The 18245-nt window shown below is 40.2% G+C and overlaps 1 protein-coding gene across 1 annotated transcript; it reads right to left on the reverse strand.

The window, feature by feature from the left end:
* Positions 1–425: 425 nt before the first annotated feature.
* Positions 426–18018, reverse strand: atg2b (autophagy related 2B). Its single transcript, XM_023951762.1, has 43 exons — positions 17893–18018; positions 16872–17282; positions 16360–16522; positions 16095–16247; positions 15908–16010; positions 15646–15805; positions 15398–15577; positions 15214–15310; positions 14635–14799; positions 13620–13771; positions 13418–13529; positions 13096–13339; positions 12830–12992; positions 12582–12674; positions 12286–12474; positions 10809–11082; positions 10612–10720; positions 10341–10542; positions 8396–8538; positions 8045–8202; positions 7791–7963; positions 7562–7712; positions 7282–7484; positions 6473–6553; positions 6246–6352; positions 6071–6163; positions 5920–5990; positions 5774–5850; positions 5523–5693; positions 5297–5429; positions 4909–5108; positions 4591–4820; positions 4393–4510; positions 4119–4310; positions 3944–4045; positions 3776–3854; positions 3478–3694; positions 3324–3393; positions 3157–3239; positions 2775–2896; positions 1941–2095; positions 1706–1855; positions 426–1614 (listed from the first exon to the last, which is right to left on the reverse strand). Exons 2-43 carry the CDS (start codon positions 17031–17033, stop codon positions 1384–1386), a joined length of 6231 nt encoding a protein of 2076 aa, XP_023807530.1. The 5' UTR covers positions 17034–17282; positions 17893–18018; the 3' UTR covers positions 426–1383.
* Between the last annotated feature and the right edge of the window lie 227 nt (positions 18019–18245).

Genomic DNA, 18245 nt, shown 5'->3' on the forward strand with positions numbered 1-18245 from the left:
CCCCAATGATAATAAACCTCCATCCAACCTTTGTGATTCTATCCCTTCCTAATTCTTATTATTCCTCTTACTTCCTTAACCCTTTTCTTTTCTAGCCTTATCCCCCAAATCTCTAACATCCCACTCTCTAATTTTCTCTTCTTCCAGCCAGAGGTGTATGCAAACATAGTTAATTTAAATAAAGTTTAGGCTCTAATACAAAAGAGGTTTATACAAATATGCACCTGTGTGTCTGGTTTCATAACCCCCTATTGTAACAGTAAAACGTCTAACACAAGAGGCCTTCATCTCTTCCCTGTTTGCTCTGTGTATGTATTTCTCCATATACAGTCAATATTCTTTACACATCTATTCATTCAGAATTTAAAGCTATTAAAATTTTAAACAGAACCCCCTTTCCAAAAACAACCAATTTGTTGCTATGGCAATGTTTCACTCCGATTTATACACATGGAAATTTAAAAATAAAAATTGGTTTACTTGGTAAAATGATGAAAAATGCTGACAACTCATCCCTGACATCAAGCTGCTGCGCACTCATCAGTTTTTTGTTTTCCATTTAATTTAATTTTAATACAAAGTCAAATGTGTAGAATTATTACTGTCACAAAAAATTAAATGTACAGCTGATGTGCAACAAATAAAAGAAAGACATTGAGAATTGACAGTTTGTTTTTAACAGTTTAAAGTTGTCAGCGGCAGACTGGGGATATTTTAAAGACTTTTTTTTCTTACATTTACAATGAAAAAAAAGCAGCTTTCTAAAAAGAAAAAATTGAAGTTGTAAAAAAACAAAGTAACAAATTAAGCAAGGAAGCTAAAAAAAAATGGTGCAACTTTGCAAACCCCTTTGTAATATTGTTCCATTTAGTATTTCCTTGGGCAACAAACCCTTCAAGAAATGCAAAGATGCAGATGAAAGACCTTTATACAGGTTTGACACTCTTGGCCTCTCTGCTCCTTTTACCTTGCATGAAATGTTACATATTAGGAATATTTACAGTAAATAACAAGGTCAACATATAGTACATATAATAAATTAATCCTAATTACACATTTAACATAACACCAAGTACATAGGGAAATGCTATACTGGTTAAACAGAGCCATTTGAAAATGAAACTGAGATGATTTATTTTGCAGTTGTTGCACTTTTACTTTTAACACAAGAAATGTCTATATGACATCATATGTGGCTCACCATTTCATTCTGCATAAATCCCTTTTTAATATCAAACCATGTTAATGACCATGAAGGCACTGTGAGGGACCAGATAAGCGCAATTACAGTAGTTCAAAATGTCACATGATGAAAACTTCTTTATCTACACCAGAACTGGCGGTTTGACTGTTCCAGTCATGTTAACCCGCGGTTATAGAAGTTTATTCTTCATCCTGCCTCCATTTTTGTGACTCTTCCTGACGAGCATCTGGGTGAATCTGGTTTCTCATTCCCCCCAAGACATTAGAGGTGGCTTCAGTGGCCATGATGAGGGGCTTGACGACCGCTGGCGGCAGCTGGCGAAGAACTCCGCCAACAGCTCCCGTCATTCCACGTTGCTCGTGTTCCCGAGTGGCCGTGTCGTAGATGGTTAATGCTGTGTCAGTGAGACCCTGTGGAAGAGAGCATTGGTTTCTTTATCAAATACAAACTTTGCCTAAAACAAGTGAAAGAATCAGCCAGTTAAGCTTCAAGTTTTTGCACCTCTTTCACCACAGTGTAGGCTTTGGCAACACCTTCTCTCAGGTCAACAGGCTGATGGGCCAGGCCGTAATGGGAGTACCGTTTTATCCGTTTTGTATCTCTTTCATCAGGTACTGGAGACACCATGTCATAGGCTGTCTCAGCTGCAGCCTAACGGGACAAACAAGCAATCTGATAGATGTTCCATTCTAGAAAAACAGTCAATCCTTTGTGTTGAGAGTTTGAATCTGTTTACCTGGATGGTCCGCACCATCCTGTTTGTGAGCTCTAGAGCTGCCATAGCTGTGGAGGTTCCAAAGGAGGCAGTGCCACGCTGAAAACCTCGGACTATCCGACCATCCTTCCGGTACTGCTCGATGGGGAGCCACACCAAGTCCCTAAGTCCGTGAGCTGACCACAAGATTTATGTTTTGAGTATGAAACATTGAGTCTCTGATTTAATCAACTACATGTTATACCATTGTCTATAAAGGAAGTACACCTCGAACAGCACCGCTTTAACAGTCTTTTATGACAGGGCAAAGAGAATCTTCTTGTGCTGATGGTTCAACGCACAGCTCTTTTCCCAGGTGACCCGCACTTAGGTTTCCCCTTACAGAGCTAACGGTTTGTTGCTGAGGCAAAGGCTATTTGGCAGGGATGTTACTTTAATAGGGCATTGGGAGAAAACGAAACAGACTCTGCTTGTTACCTTAGTGACTTCCTAGTCTTGGCAAACAGACAAAGCTTTGACCCGCTCTGCTCCTGAAATGTACTCATTGAGGCAAAAAGTAGTGCTGCAGATGGGGCAAAATATCCTGCAACTACACCTAGAGTGTCTGAGTCTTAGACACAAAATAAGACTGCTTTTCCACCCTTTAAAACAATTAAAGAAAGACAAATAATTGTATTTTTAACACCCAAGAAAAACACCCAACAAGTCAATGAAACTTATTGGCAAAACCCCTCTTTTAAAATAATTTCCTTCATTTCAGAATGTTAAACATGTTTTCATGAAATAGATGTAATTACATAAGCTGAATTTACCGCAGGAGAGTGATCTTTTAGAAAAAGGGAATGCCACACTCACCTAACTTGACCAAAGTGTGAATAGGTGCCACTCCACTCAATATTCCTTGCAACTGGTTTGTCTTTATGTCATTTAGCCACTCATTTAGTGCATAAGAAAACAGCTTATCCACACCAAGTAGTCTGAGATGGAAGAAAGGACAAGACAATTGGTCTCACAGATCTGAACATAAACCAAATCAAAAAATATTGCAGCATCATGTCTTTGGGCTATGCTAGCATATGTGGACTAATGAGATACAGTGAGTGCACACAGCATGTATGTGCAGATTTTTACAAGATCTGACGTTGATGTACGAGGTCAGCCAAAGGTGTCGCAGAGTTACGTCATTTGAAGAAATACTGAAAACTTTGTTTATGAACTTTATGATAAGATATCATACCCTTGTCTGTAACACAACTGCCTCAGTTTCAGTTCAGAACAGTTCAGCTGCGTTAACCCAAAGACGATTCCTGCAAATGTCCCCTGAAAACAAATCATACATATAGTTAGTCATAAAACATCAAGAATGTAACCTGGGTTCATGAATTCTCCTTTTAGAATGCAAACCTGGTCCATGGACACATGCTTTCCATGGTAGTCGAGCCGAATAGGAACTTCGCAGGTAAATCGAAATTCCCTGTTCGCAAGAAAAAAAACACATCGTCTAATAGAAAAAAAGTAACAGCATTTAAAGAGTCTGCAAGGTGAATCTCTGACTGACCTAAAAAAGATTGGCTGGTCTTTAAATGGAGAACCAGAGGCTTCAGCACCATTCACTTCTTCTCCGGTGAATGCCGTGAAGCCATTGTGGCTGGTTTGCCTCTGTGCAGGAACTGAAATGATCGGTGCAGCCTCCTGGCTGCTGCTGGTGCAGCTGTGCTTGGAAAAGCTGCAGGAGATCTCAGGAGCGGCTGTGTTTTTTGTGGTGACACAGGCAGCTGGAGAACAACCAGATATAAGTTCTGCAGTCCAAATAAAATCTTTAATAACAACACGGGCCTTTAAAGAGCAAGTCTTACTTTCTTGAACAGGTGGTGAAAAAAACTCAACTTCAGTAGCGAGACTGCTGAAGAAGTCCTTCAAAAAGAATAGCGCGTCCTTTAAGAAACACAAAAAAGATGGTCATTTATTCGTATTTAGTTTGAACACATGTTTAATCGAAGTTGACACGGCAACCAGTTTTTTACCTGATCGATATTGAGGCGAAGAGGCATTAGAGAAACGCGCAGGGAGCACTCTGGAGGAGCCTGGCCGGCCTCAGGACATGTATGAAGAGCCTTAACTGTCAGCTAAGAACAATAGACATCATGACACCACGAACAAAGACTTGGTCTAATGTTCTCAATAAATCGTCCCCCTCACCATGTTGGAATGAGCTTTTCGAGGCATTTCCTTGCTCGAGTATAAGTAGAGGAACTTGTTCATCTGTGAGGTAGCCAGTCTGTCTCGAATCTCTAAATCCTGTACCACAAAGACCTGTCGGGAGGCTAGCTGGTCTACGGGACTCTGAGATGCCACGGTGACTTGGGGGTAGACCTCGTGCTGAAATCTCACCTGGACACAAAAAAACGAATGACTTGAAAGTTCTGTGTGTTGCGTGTGAATGTGGCATTAGAAAACATTTCTGGAAGCAAACCTTGCTCAGCTGGATCTCCATCAGAACATCAAGGTTCCTCCCCCTTCCGCCTCCTGCCCGTCCTGCAGTCCTAGCATGTCTGGCTGGAGTTTGAGATGGTGAGCTGTGAGGAGTAGATCTGCAAAAAATACCAAAAATGGAAAAAAATGTGGCTCTTTTTCCAAAATGGATAAGAAGGACTCTGTATTTATGGCTCACCCTCTGCTTCTGGAAGGTGAGGCTGTGCAAGACAAAGTCCCAAAGTCTTTTCCGCCGTAAAGATGCCAGATAACTGAAATCTCCTTGATTAAATAGCGAACCTCTGGAATGGGAAAATTCAGAGCCGAGCGGCTGGGATCGCCCCCTTCTAAGGGTTGACGAAAATGATCATCTTTGATTTTCACCGGGTCAGAAGTCAGCTGCTTCACCACGGGCTCCTGATCTCGATCCTGAAGTGCATACATGTCACAGTGAAGGCACAGGTTTAGCAGAAAGAGCAGATTACAGCTTTTATAAGATAAAATCAAGGCTCCCAACCTCTCCTCTGGAATCCGGAGACTCCAGAATACAGAAATCATCGGCCTCTTGGGCCAAGTTGGGAGCAGGAGTGATGAGAGGAGAGGGGAGCATTGGATAGGTCAGACTTGAGTCTTGGGTAAAATTTCCACTCTCATCGGGAAACAGAAACAGATCAGAGCAAGGCGGGTCTTGGTCATGAATCTGCTCCTCATGGGCACCTGTGTGGACACAAGCATGGAGTACATATGGTTGTTATGGAGCCAGATTATAGCTGTGTGACTAGGATTCCTTTTATGCAGTGAAAGATTCCGTTTTTCAAGAACTCCAGAAAAACTGCATCTTTTAAAGTTGCAGAAACTATAAGTAAGCATAGTTTACAGAGACTTTAACTAGAGAAGGTCTGTACCGTTCTGCTGTGGTCCTGGTGCTTGCTGCCCATCAGTCTCCTCCATAGCTTCACTCATCAGATCCTGGAGCATCTGCTGCTCAGTGTCAGCAAGCAGAGGGGTCTGAGACACAGGCCTGCTGGGAACCTCTGCCTGTAAAACACACCCCGACCAAATATATATGAGAAAACGCCTTTAAAAATGGTATTGTTCTAGTTTCATGTGGAGTTTTTGTTGCCTGCTAACCTTCTTTCTTTGCGTGGTGCTGCTGTGCTTGGTTTCCAGTTCTGCTGGGGGTAGCAAGTCTCCGTAGCTGGCCACATACTGGATCAGGTTCATCAGAGCGGCGCAGGAGTCCGAACAGGTTCTGATGTGAATCACGTCACTTGAGCAGCGCAGCTCAAATCTTGGCTCCAGCTATCCCCAGAGACATGGATTTGAGTTACAGTTCATGTTGCATGAAATCCAATTATTTTAATTAGAAATAGCAAATTCACCAATTTTCCATCTGCTACGGGTTTGACAGCTGTAATCCTGAGCTCCAGTGTTCCCATATCCACTACTTGAACATAGTCTAATGATAAAAAAAACCACTCATTAGTCTAAACTTCCTGTAAAAATAAAAACACAGAATTCTACTCACCTCTTGCAAGATTCACAGACACTGTATTGCATTTGTCTGAGAGAAAAATAGCAGCTTCATCCAAAATAATCCTGTTAAAAAACACATTTTACAGTAACTATATTATTTTTACCAATGTTATAGCAAAAATATCTCAGCAAATATGTCTTACCTCAGCGTAGAAGAAGAATTGTCCAAAGAGACACTGCTGGAGATGCTGAATGTTTCAACCATAACCAGCGATCGGACTGGCAGGTGAAGTGGTCTGTCCAAATACAAAAAAGAAAACCCTTAATTAGAGACACAGATTCTTTAAGATGAAGAACCAGAGGTCTAATTTTTTGAACCTGTAATCCAATGAGCAGCTCCACAAGTGTAAATGTAGGGTGGTGATGGATGTAGGAGGAACGTAACCCAAGACGGGTTCATCTGAGACATTCAGAAAGTCCACGATCTGTAAGACAGAAATGACAGATGTCTGATTTCAGGGCTTCTTCAAGTAAGTAAGGAGGGAAACTGTGATTTCAACTTGATTTGAAGGACAACTTTATGGGAAGGTGAAGACAAATCTTACCTGATCGTACCAGCCCAGACCAGGAGGGACCACCCTGTGCTGCAGCGTCGCTCCGCTAACTCCAACAGCAACTAGAAACTCCTGGGAAAGACATAAACATCACAGTAATTATAAAAAATGTAAAATGTTCTATTTTTTAAGTCTATATAGAACAGTGATGCACATTGTAATTTTGCTTAAGATTTATATTGGTCAACAGAATTTTGGCTGCAGGAAGTGTTCTAGTCTTTTCAAAATAATTCTCCCTGAAAACTATTTCAAAAATTCTTAAGTGATTGCTGAGTTACACAAATTAAAGCGTTGCTTGGATTGTAAACAACAGAGCCGTCAATCAGAGCCAAAAATGTAGTTTCAAACCATTTAGAAATTAAAACAGAAAAAAACAACTATTAATATAAGAATGCTCAACATTATCAGAGTTTAACGGATCCATTCTGAACTTACGGCTCATTTAAATTGTACCGTGGGTGTCAAAATAACAACAGAACATGGTGGCTAAAATAAATAGCTTTATTTATGCTTGTGTTGTGATTGATGTTGGTCAAAATGCTCTTTTAATCTCTAAAATTAAAAATGACAGAGTGAAGAAGTTCAAGCAGGAACTCAAAGGTGAGAATAATTAACAACATAAAAGTTAAAAAACTACCAAAATGAAGATTTTTTTAACTACAAAAGTATTTTGTCACAACAGAATCCTTAATAACCTTGAATCTTGAGGACATTTTAGGGGAAAAACCTTGGAACCTTGTTTTTTTTCTTTAAATGGTTTGCATTCACAGAGCAAAGTGGAATGTTTCTTAGTGTTCGACCTTGATGTTGCGCTCTGCATTGTGCGAGGAGATTTTAACAGCCACGGACACCATGCTGCGCACTTCCAGACCAATGCCTTCGGATGGTGTTGAGGACCTCTCTGCAGGCGTCTCTGACTGGAAGATCATTACCTCCAGCCAATGGGGATGTGTCCTGCATGGCAATTTGATGTCTGAGGCAGAAGTGCCTCCATCTACGAGGCCTGAGGGGATCAATGAACATCAAGTATTCAGCACAGATCACGGAGGTTCATCTAACACAGCTTTACGGGGAGCTCACCTTGGTGATACATGCAAATGCTGTTGGTGTGGAAGCAGATATAGTGTTGATCTTTACAGCCTTCGTACTGAGTCACGCTGAACAAAACAGCATTTTTCACCTCCATCCAGAACTCACCATGTTTGTTTTTTAGCACAACTTTATCTTCCTTCTGCAAGGACAAATTAAAATCTACCATTTAAGCCATTTTGGACAGGGGGATTTTATACATGGGGGGGTTAGATTTCACCTTAGCACTAGTCTGAAGAGACACTAAACCATGACTGATGCTGAGGACGACAGAGAAAAGGCTCTGCGAAGTCTTGCTGTGGGATTTGGGTTTTTTCTTCTTCCGAGATCTGAACCCCAGGTCAGAGGCCGGGGAGTAGAACAGATTTTCCTCATCAGAGCCGCTGGTCTCCGCTGCAGGAACCAGTACAACAAAGTAAGACTGCTTTAAGCTCATTGTATCACTAAAAGAAAAAAAACAAGTAGCTGCCTCACCATCAGGACCAGCAGAGCGAAACTGGCTAAAGCTGTCTTTGGAGTACGTATTGATCAGCTGACTGGCAACAGACAGTCCAACTCCATAGGGCATGTTCTCCACAGTTTCCACGGGGGACGGAGCAGTGGGCTCCCACAGCAACAGGTCGTTGTTTATCCTACAATATGAACAATTTCCCTTTTAACAGGATTTAGGCTACAAGTCTTCAAAAAGTAAACAAGATTTGAAAAAAAAGTAATCAAATTTAACAGCAGCAGGGATTTGGCGACTTCATAAAAGTGAGTGATACTTGATCAACTCTGATAATGCTTTTTTTTTTTTTTTTTTAAGAGAAAATGATTATTTTGCACCTGTTGTGTAGCTTTTCGTAGAATGCCTTGCTTGGGAGCACTAATTGCACATTTGGGAAACTCAACTCGAGGACAAAACGCGAGTTGTTCATGGTTTTTTCCTGGAACTCTGTCATTTCCACAACATCACCGGGAATGACCATCTGAGATTAGAAAAGGGGAAAAAATGAAATCATCAGACCACATCAGCATGTTTTGTCAACAGTTCAGGTATTCAAAGCACGGAACTATTTGCCTGAGAAACCATCAGTAATGAGGGACGATCCGTCCAGCAGGTTATACTGAATGCAAATGTTTTCACTTAGACAAAGTGCACCTGCTTTGCAACAAACACAATGGTCCTGATGGTCAGACGGATTTTACTGTTAAACAAATGCGAAGAGGTGATGTCATTGAGGCGGCGTGCGTCACCACGTGTAGCTACAGCTATACCAGTCAGAACAATTTAGGATCCACAATAAAGATGAAGGTAATCATAAAAAATATCGACATGTTTATATTTACAAATATTCACAATTACAGCCTATTTCCTGTTAACTTTTTAGAATCCTTTATTCACCTTTTATGTTATGCGCATGTTTAACATAGAATCAGCTGGAGCTGTATATTTTAAGTAAATTGGAGACTGATATAAGCTGGAATTCTAATATGTTGCCCAATTTAACCATGACTGTGCTTTAGAGAAGTGTTATTTAACCTTTTTTAAGCAAAATGTCACTTTTCCACTTTGCCCAATAATGCTTCTTTTGGTGATTTGTGATGAGGGGCTACCTTTTCCGACTGGGGGTCAAAGGATTCATGTTTTTTCTTTACTAGCACGACATCTGACTCTGCTTAAATGGATGGACATTGAACCACAAACTGCATCACACTGGGTTAAAGATGTTTTGTTTCACCTTATCTTGAGAAAATAAGGGGTTCAGAACACAAACTATATAGTGAGGAAACCCTTCTTGACCTTTTTCAATAATCCATCTTTACTTTTAATATACATTTATTTGTTTGCATATCTGGCTGTTATTTGCTTTTATTATACTCTCTGAACTGACTCTTAAATATTGTTTATGTGTTAGGGTTTTTGTGTGTTTACATATATATAGTTATGTGTGTTTGCATACATATTCTATTAATATACTGTAACTGCATTGTGTTTTATGACTGACAGTGGGGGAGGGGGCTTGTCTGAATTTGTGTCGAAATTTGTTAAAACTTAATAAATATATTTAAACATCAAAAAGTTCCCTTTTCCTGTGAATGCAAATCACAAGGAAGTCACACCACCAACTGGAAATCCTAAAAAATAAAATTCTGTTTGAACAGTGGACAGACTACCAGAGAGAAAAAAATTGTCCAGTTAAAAAAACTTTTTTAGATCCACCTAAAACTACAACTTTCAGGGACTCATCATCACTAAAAAGACCCAAATGTCCTTTATAAATACAAAAAGGAGTTAATTCAATAGTATGCAGTGGTTGGCAGATATTCAGGTTAAAAAAAGTCCTCTATGAACGACAAATTTGCATAACTGTAGTCAAAAATAAGTCATTAATAAGCAAAGAAAGTGATCATTTCTTCTGTAAAGGATAATTCATTGATTTTGCTTAAACGGTTTGTATTTGTCCCTTTTGACTATTTAGTATTGATCACTTACACAAATCAAAATAACTCTACTTGCAAGCCAGCGGCTTAAAAATGTTGCAATGTTTTATTACATTCTTTTGGTTTATTTCATTTTGAGAAAAAAAGGGCAAAAGAATCAATTCAAAGGTTTCAAATAGCAGTTTTAGTTTTTAGATGATCATTTTCAGTTATAACTAAACTCGGGTTTATTATAAGTGTGGACAGAAATGAAGAGCTCTGTACATTTTTCTCATGTCTAAATAAAACACATAAAACCCTTTAACAGAACGAAATGTGGAGATACTTGAAAAGGAATATGAATTACCTCTTCATTCTCATACATAACCCTTCGGGAAGAAAAGGGTGAGGGTTCCGGCTTCCCAAAGTCACACACGTCTTTTAGTGAATGGGCAGCCCCTTCCTCCTCTTCTTCCTCAAGCGAGTGGTCCTCAGCGCCCTCGTCATCCTCAGCCGTCACACGCTCGAGGATTGAATGGACTGCAGTGGGGTTCATCTTCAACACCACTCTGCACAAAGAGTTGAAGGACTGAAGACGCTGCTGAACGGACACATAGGTTTGAGTTGTGTACACTTACCTTGGCCAGTCGAACTTCCCACTTTCAGATGTTGTCATGTCTCCGTCCATAGTGTTGGATACTCGGAGAAAACAGGAAGCAGGTTCCTCTGGGTCCTCCTGGAACTTGCCTACATACAAAGAAATGATAAAGTTCATTTATCAGCAGCCTTCAAATAAAAAGTTACAACTCAGAGTGCAGATGTGGAGGGGATATACCTTTAAGTTCTTTGAACGTGAGCTCCATTTTGGTTTGATCTGGTGAGTTACCACCCATGAACTCTATTTTAACCTCCAGGTCCTCCAGGTCCAGATAAAGTACTTCCTTCTGCAGGGACTTTTTGAACCAGGGCCCTCTTTCCTGATCTGAACGCAGATCAGGGATGGGAAAGCGCACTGCAAGGCCAAGCACTGGGGCATTTACCGTCAGTGACACGTGACAGCTGGAGGGTGTATGGGTGTCATCAAGGAAAACCTCAGTGAAGGCTTTGTGCTGCAAAAGGTTTTAAAAAAAAAAAAAAAGAGTTTTTTTTTTTGTATATTGAACTATTTAACATGGGATACAGCTGAAAGAATCATTTTATTAGTTTAAGGTCATTTAAGGTCATTGCAGGACAAGCTTGTATTTCCATTTTAAATTATCAATGGTCAGACAAAATTTAGATGACAAATATATGTCTTATGCAGACTTATATGGATAATGCACTAAACAATTGATTAAAACAGTAAGACTGACCCCATTGAACCAAAACAATCACAAATAAAGGTTAGTCTAGCAAGCTAGAACTAACAATCTGCTTTGTGCACAAGCCCTATGAACCACTTTAAGCCCTGAGACGATCAGAGACAGATTTTCTGTAAATTTTCCAGATTAAAGACTAAACACTGTGAAGCGGTGTTTCAGATTTCTGCTGCTAAAACCTGGAAGAGTCCCTCTGAGGATGCTGAACAACCTTTTATTCCTGTGCAGGATACAAATTATAGTTTTTAACTTGATTGTGGTAACTAAAAGTATTTTATCTGCAAATTCTTATTAGAATTGATTTAAAATGAGTTGTTCATTATACATTCAACTTCATGGTTTTAATTGTAATTGGGGCTGCACGGTGGCGCAGTGTTTAGCGCTCTCGTCTCAGCGAAACGGCACTGGTTCTATTGGTTACTCTAAAGCAGTAACCAGTTAACCTATGGGGTTAATTGGTTAGGGGTAGCTGCTTGTTTTGCAGCTAAACCTGCATCAGGTGTGTTCAGTCAACCAGAAACTGGGCTGATTCAATCCAGCTAATCAGCATCTACTGAAGCAGGGTTACCTGCAAAACAAGCAGGGCGCTAGCCCAGGAGGAAGAAGGTTGGTGACCCCTGCTCTAAAGTTTCACTAGGTGTGCATGTGTGAGTGTGTGTGATTGTGTGCCCTGCGACAGACTGGCAACCTGTTGAGGGTCTACCCTGCCTTCGCCCAAGAGTAGCTGGACCAGACTCCGGAAACCTCGTGACCCCGAAAAGGATACAGCGGGTTAAAAAAAAGGGATAGATAATTGTAATCGACCTCTATGTGGTTTTATTTAGTCTTTTAGTCCTGTAAAGTTCTAGAATTGACCCTGTATATGAATTATGCAGCCTTTTTTTTAAAAAACAACAACAAAAATATTCTTTTTCTCAACATTGATTAGAATAAGTTTAATAAGATGTTTCTTACCAAACTAACGTGCTTATTGTAGGACGCATACATATGAGAGGCCATCATCTCTGTGGTAGCTAGTTTTTGAGGTTGGAGTAGTGAGTTAAGGCGGTCAACGATGCTGATGTCTAGCTCAGAGCGTACCGCGCCCAGCTCCACTTGGATCTCAGCCTTTCTTGGAATGGTGCTGAGACGCACCTGGCCACCCTGACAGAGAAGTAAAGGCTTTAAAGTTTGTGTGCAGGACAAAAGAGAGGCATGAAAACAGTAAATGTTAGTCTCTGTGTTCACAGTGGATTCTCAAAAGCGGTTACCTGAGGGCCTCTGCGCTCAATCAGTTTGTAAAGCAGGTGAAGGCAAGCTGTACATGGAGCATCAGCACTGGCTGTGGTGTCAAATGTGAGGAGCTGAAGTGTGACAAAAAAAAAATCTGCAGTGATTCCCTCTTAAAATCAAGCATGATTCATTATTCAGGTGTTTGCAGTGTTCATGCAACAATCGCGTTGCTTCTTTACAAACAAAACCAAAAACTATGTGCTCATGTCATTGATGCAAATCGAACCTCTGTATAATGGATTCCTCTTTGTGAGCCCCCAGCGACGGAATCAGAGGGAAACAGACACTCAACAAACTCCATATGTTGAAGATTGATGTCTGTGCTGAAAGTCCGCAGGCCGGACCCTTGGCAGTGCTCATACTGTATTTTTAAACCCTGACCAACAAACCTGGAAAAGAGAAAACATCAGACAGACTTGTTGACACGCTCAAATGAGAAACTTCTTAGGTCAGAAGCTTCAGCAGAAGGATTTTGAGAGAGTTGAAATCTACCTGAGATGATCCAAGGGGCAAGCCTGATTAAACAGCGATCGAGACTGAAGGAAAGCTTCTGAAGAAAGCTGGTCTGGGCCCAGCACGCTGAAGAAGTACGCAGCTATTGGACCGAGTGGGCTGGGAGCGGCGTGTGCCGGTGGAAGAGGGTCAATATGGAGGACTGACACCACAAAGCTGCTCAGTGAAAACTTCAACACCAACTCTGGCCTTGACTCGTCTCCATGGGTTTTAGATGGATGAGCTACAACAGAAGAGTAAATGATAAAGCCAAGCTCTCCGCTTACAACATCTGAAGTTTGTCAATATAAAAAAAACCTACAGGTTTGTCTTGTTATCTTGTGTGCAAGTTGTGAATCCTGTGTCTTTGAAGACGTCTCGACATTCTGCTTTTCTCTTTGCCGAGGTACATCCATGTAGTCATCCCAAAGAGTCTGGAAAAACACAAAGAGCTATTACATAACACCGAACTCCACCTTATAAGAATTTTATAGTTAAAATAAAAAAAAAAAGATAAGACCTACAGCACTTTTTCCAGAAGGAGACTCTACTGGCGAAGGGGAGTAGTTACTGTTCAGTGACAAGTCCAAGTCAACGGTGGGCGGTTCACCCAAAGGAGGGAGGGATGACAGGCTATGAGACATGTCCATGTCAGCCATGGAGAAGAACACATCATCTACGTAAAATAAAGTAGAGCAAAAACAAATCATTGGAAATTGTTTGAATTATGCTCACAAATCATGAAAGCTACAATTATTCTTCAGTAAGCAAGGTTTCAGTTCCAATTGAGTTTTAAGAGAGCATTCTTTCAACATGTGATGTATTTTCTTGTACCGTGGCCTATATTTCAGTCAACCACTGGTGGCAATGTGAAGTCCAAGCATGCAGGTGGCAATAAACTGGTAGTTTTTGGATGGCGGGAGGTCACAGGTCATTTACTGCTTCATTAGGTTTCAGTAGATTGCTACAATTTTGCAGGCTGTAGTGGTGCTTAGTATTCTTGCCTCACAGAAAAAAAGCCCTGGTTTGAATCCCTGCTGGGACCTTTCTGTGTGCATGATCTCTCAGTGCATGCGTGGGTTTTCTCCAGGAACGCTGCCTTCCTCCCACGATCCAAAAACAGACTTCATAGGTTAATTTAGTATTCTAATTAAGTATTCCCTAGGTCTGAGTGTGTGGTTGCATGGTCCTGCGACGGACTGGCGACCTGTTCAGGGTTTTCCACCAGCCCTGTGACCCCAAAATGGGATTTGGGGGGTTTAGAAGATGGATGGATGGCTACAATTTACCGTTATTATTTTCCTAACTTCACGTTATAAACTCCAAACTGGGTTTTTGAATTGCTGATCATCTTTATCTTTAATAAAGTGGAACGTAAACCCTAAAGCCTGTTTCACCTGAACAGAATCCTTGAAGTGATTCATTGTCTCCACCCACACCCAAAGGGAGATTAAAAATTTGAACAAGTCACGTATGCAAATCTTCCTTAGGTTAATTTTATGAGCATTTTAATGTTACAACAGAGCACTTAGTTCCCACCTCGACTTGACACAGTTCTAGTCGTCTGGCTTTCAAAGAGGTCAGAGTCTGTTCCCAGTCCAGCTGTGTCCTTCTTCAGACACCGATTCAGTTCCATATGGAGGCGATACTCATCCTCTTGCTGCATAGGGCGACTTTTTCTATCCTTAGCCCATTCCTGTGCACCTTTACATAAAGGGAAGGGAAAAAAATGAATATTCAACTTTATTTTTATAGCACTTTTCCTGCTAAAAAAACATCTCAAAGTAATTTACATTATACAATAAATAAGAGTAAGACAAAAAATAGTGGTTAAAATAGCAATAATAAAAATACATAAAAACCTAACACACAACCCATAAATACCCTCAAAAGAAAATCAAGTTGATTATTAATAACAGTAATAAAATTAAATGAAAACATGTGGACATGTAAAAACAACATAAAAGCTATCCTAAAAAGATGAGTCATCAGTTTTTCTTAAAACCCTTCGCAGTGGATGAAGCCCTCAGTTCCTCAGGCAGGCTGTTTCACAGGCGAGGCCTGATATATATATTGACCATTTCTAAATCACCGTAATGACAACTACAGGATACTCACTTCCACCGGAAAAAGCTCCAAACAAACCAAGGAGCAGATGAACTTGTCGTGGGGACAGCAGAACCATCAGAGTATCAACGTGGGCAACAACATCCAGCTGATACATACAACAAAAAGTAATTAAAACAAATTAACACAACCAGTTGAACAAATGAACCATTTCATGAAATATACATTTATGTACCTTCGCTCCAGGCAGAGCCAGATTATTTTTCAGAGTGAGGGACAACTCAATTTTACCGCTGAGGCTCCCGACTGGCACGGGCTGAAATGTGGTGGTGGAAGTCACTGGTTCTGTAAACTGTGGATGAGGCTCACAAATGATTTTTGGATTCCAACTTGGAGAAAGTTTTGGCTCAGTTTCCTACAAAACATGACGTCCGTTTAAAAGCGATTCACATGCCGTCTGTGTAAAATCCTGTCCTCACTAACCGTTGGAGTAGACGATGGTTTACAACTGCAAGACACATCGGAGAACTCGTCCCATAATACTGTGATTCCTTCCATCTGCACATTTTTATGAGCAAAAGTGGTTGGCTGATGCACGTTTACGCTTGAACTATCATCGCCTGTTTCATCGCAGTATGCAATCCTAAAAAAACAACCACAAATCAAAATAAGTACAATAAAAATCTGCATACAAACAAAAAACAGTGCATTCCTTACATCTAGTTATGTTCCTAATACAACTTACTTGCCGATTCGAATTTCGAGAGCAATTCCAGTTTTAGAATTTTCTGGAATGTGTTCGATCCTGAGAACAGTATCCACAAAAGTCACTCTGACTCTTCTCAGAACTGCAGGATAGAACCATTAAAAGGAATATTAACACATCACAGGGCAGCTTATTCAAGAATACTTTAAGAATGGGTGGAACATACCTGTTTCTATTGTCTCTGCAAACTTCTCCAATCCCTCAAAAGGCTGAAAGCTTTCTCCCAAATCATCAGTGAGTTTCTGACTGAGGCATTCTTTGGCAAGCTGCATGCTACTTGTCATGAAACTGGACCAGCACATGGGCTCAATTCCAGATGCTATTGTAGTAGAACAAGTACAACAAACTGTTACATTCTATCTCGGCACAGCATTGGATGCAGAAGAACACTTTTTTATGCATATTGTTCTGGACAGACAATATCTCCATACCCATTCTTGGCCTTGGCCTGAGCACCATCTCCAAACCCTTGACCTCAAGAGCACAGTTTTCCTGCAACAACGCTGCCCAAGGGACGGTTAAGGAAATAGTTTGGATAAATCCTGTGATCACCTCAAAAGGAGCATCCGCTGTCTCCAAGAGATCATTCAGGGACTGTAGAGTAAGAAATGATGTTAGCTTTTTTTAAGTTAATCTTTAATTAAACACACCTAAACAAAGTTAATATTGATTCAGTATAATTAAGACCATTATTTTTGGCATTTGCTCATTATGATGCATGTACCAAAACCCAAACTAATAAGCTCTAAAAATGTAATGTTTCACAAGACATCTTTAAACAGAAACGAGGGAAATGTAAAAACATATATATTTTTTTGCATTTAACAATAAAAAATAAGCTAGCATGACACATTGTTTGTGTGGGCTCTGTCTTTATATAAAAACAATAGAGCTTTCTGTGTGTGCATAGACTACAATCAAAGATTGATAGAGCAGAACATACCCATGTGTCCAGAGGAACTTGGGCCAGAGATCCAGTCCCTTGATACAGATCAAGACTGAGCTGATCCAAGCTGAGCTTTTCCTGCAGAAAGTTGCCTAGATACCGATGCAAAAGGTACCTGCAGGCACGCTTCTTAATGGATTCAGAAAATGGCCACGGCATTATTATTTTTTTGTTGAGTTGGTGAGTGTAGACAGACACAAAAAAGGTCTGGAAGCTTTGTAGCAGAAGTGTTTCTGTTTTTGGGCAGGTAAAAGTCAATCCCTCATGTTACAGTTGTTTCATCCAGATGACTTGAAGTTATTGAAAGACAGCGAGTTCAAACATCTTTCGTATCCCAGAGTGAGGGACACTTTTGAGGATGATTTAAACGTCAAAGATGTGTCTTGGTTGGAATCCAGTTTGATACACCTATAAACAAGACACATATGAAGTGTACCGCCATGTAATTTGACACGAAAACATGTGACTTTCAGTTTCAAAACACATGATGAGCATGACAGTAGTAAATAAGTAATCTGTAGAGTAAGCGAGGCTGATCAAGATTTAGACAGCAGCAGATATTGACTATTCGGCGAATATATTTGGTGCAATTTACAAAATGAACTTCACACACTTCATCTGCGTAGTAGTGTTAGTAATGCACACGTTTTCAAACAGTTTAATTTATGGCCATGTCGTGCTGATGAAATAACACTTAATAATCTGCCATAAAGTCACCAATTTCCGTACGACTGTAGTTATTTTAAAGTACGCAATCATGATAATAAGTATTAGTACAAAATACGCCCTGACTTCTGACCAGACAAAGGCATGTCATTGTAAAGCTAACTAGCTGGCTAGCATGTGGAAGCTCTTCTTCCATTGACAGAGTAAAGCAACATTAGCACAACCAGCTAACGACAGGCTAAAGCTGTAGCACGCTAGCCTATAATCCAACATTTGTCAGTTAGCATCCCATGGTCTTCAAAATTACACTACAATACATTAAAAAGCACACATATCATCCAAATCGTCTTACATTGAAGAGTTAGCAGGTAGAAATATTATAGTGAGGTAGCATCTAAATTACGTTCTGACTGAGTTGTTTACAAACACTTTCATGACTCCGCAACCAATTGAAGCCGCCTTCGCGATAACTTGGAAGAAGCAAGCATTCCCCAGCAGACAAGTCACACGTTCATGTATTTGCATTTTCGAAACAAAAAGTTTTTAAAATATGGTTTCCTATTTAAAATCATTTATTTAAATATGGTGTTATTATTTTGATATTTATTTTATTGTATTTAAAGTTTTTTTAAAGAGAGACTGTTTTACCATATGCCAGTAAATGCATCAAATCCTAACTACCCCCCCCCCATTGAAAATCATTTT

Source organism: Oryzias latipes, chromosome 22 (assembly GCF_002234675.1).
Source record: "Oryzias latipes chromosome 22, ASM223467v1".
Taxonomy (NCBI): domain Eukaryota; kingdom Metazoa; phylum Chordata; class Actinopteri; order Beloniformes; family Adrianichthyidae; genus Oryzias; species Oryzias latipes.

What these genes read in the sequence shown, in the direction of transcription:
- atg2b (XM_023951762.1), bottom strand. Translation starts at nt 17,033, where the DNA reads ATGCCGTGGCCATTTTCTGAATCCATTAAGAAGCGTGCCTGCAGGTAC. An exon ending in CACGTTCAAAGAACTTAAAG is followed by an intron (nt 10,721 to 10,808) that starts GTATATCCCCTC and finishes CTTTGTATGTAG; the next exon opens with GCAAGTTCCAGGAGGACCCA. An exon ending in ATGCAGAGCGCAACATCAAG is followed by an intron (nt 6,554 to 7,281) that starts GTCGAACACTAA and finishes TGTCTTTCCCAG; the next exon opens with GAGTTTCTAGTTGCTGTTGG.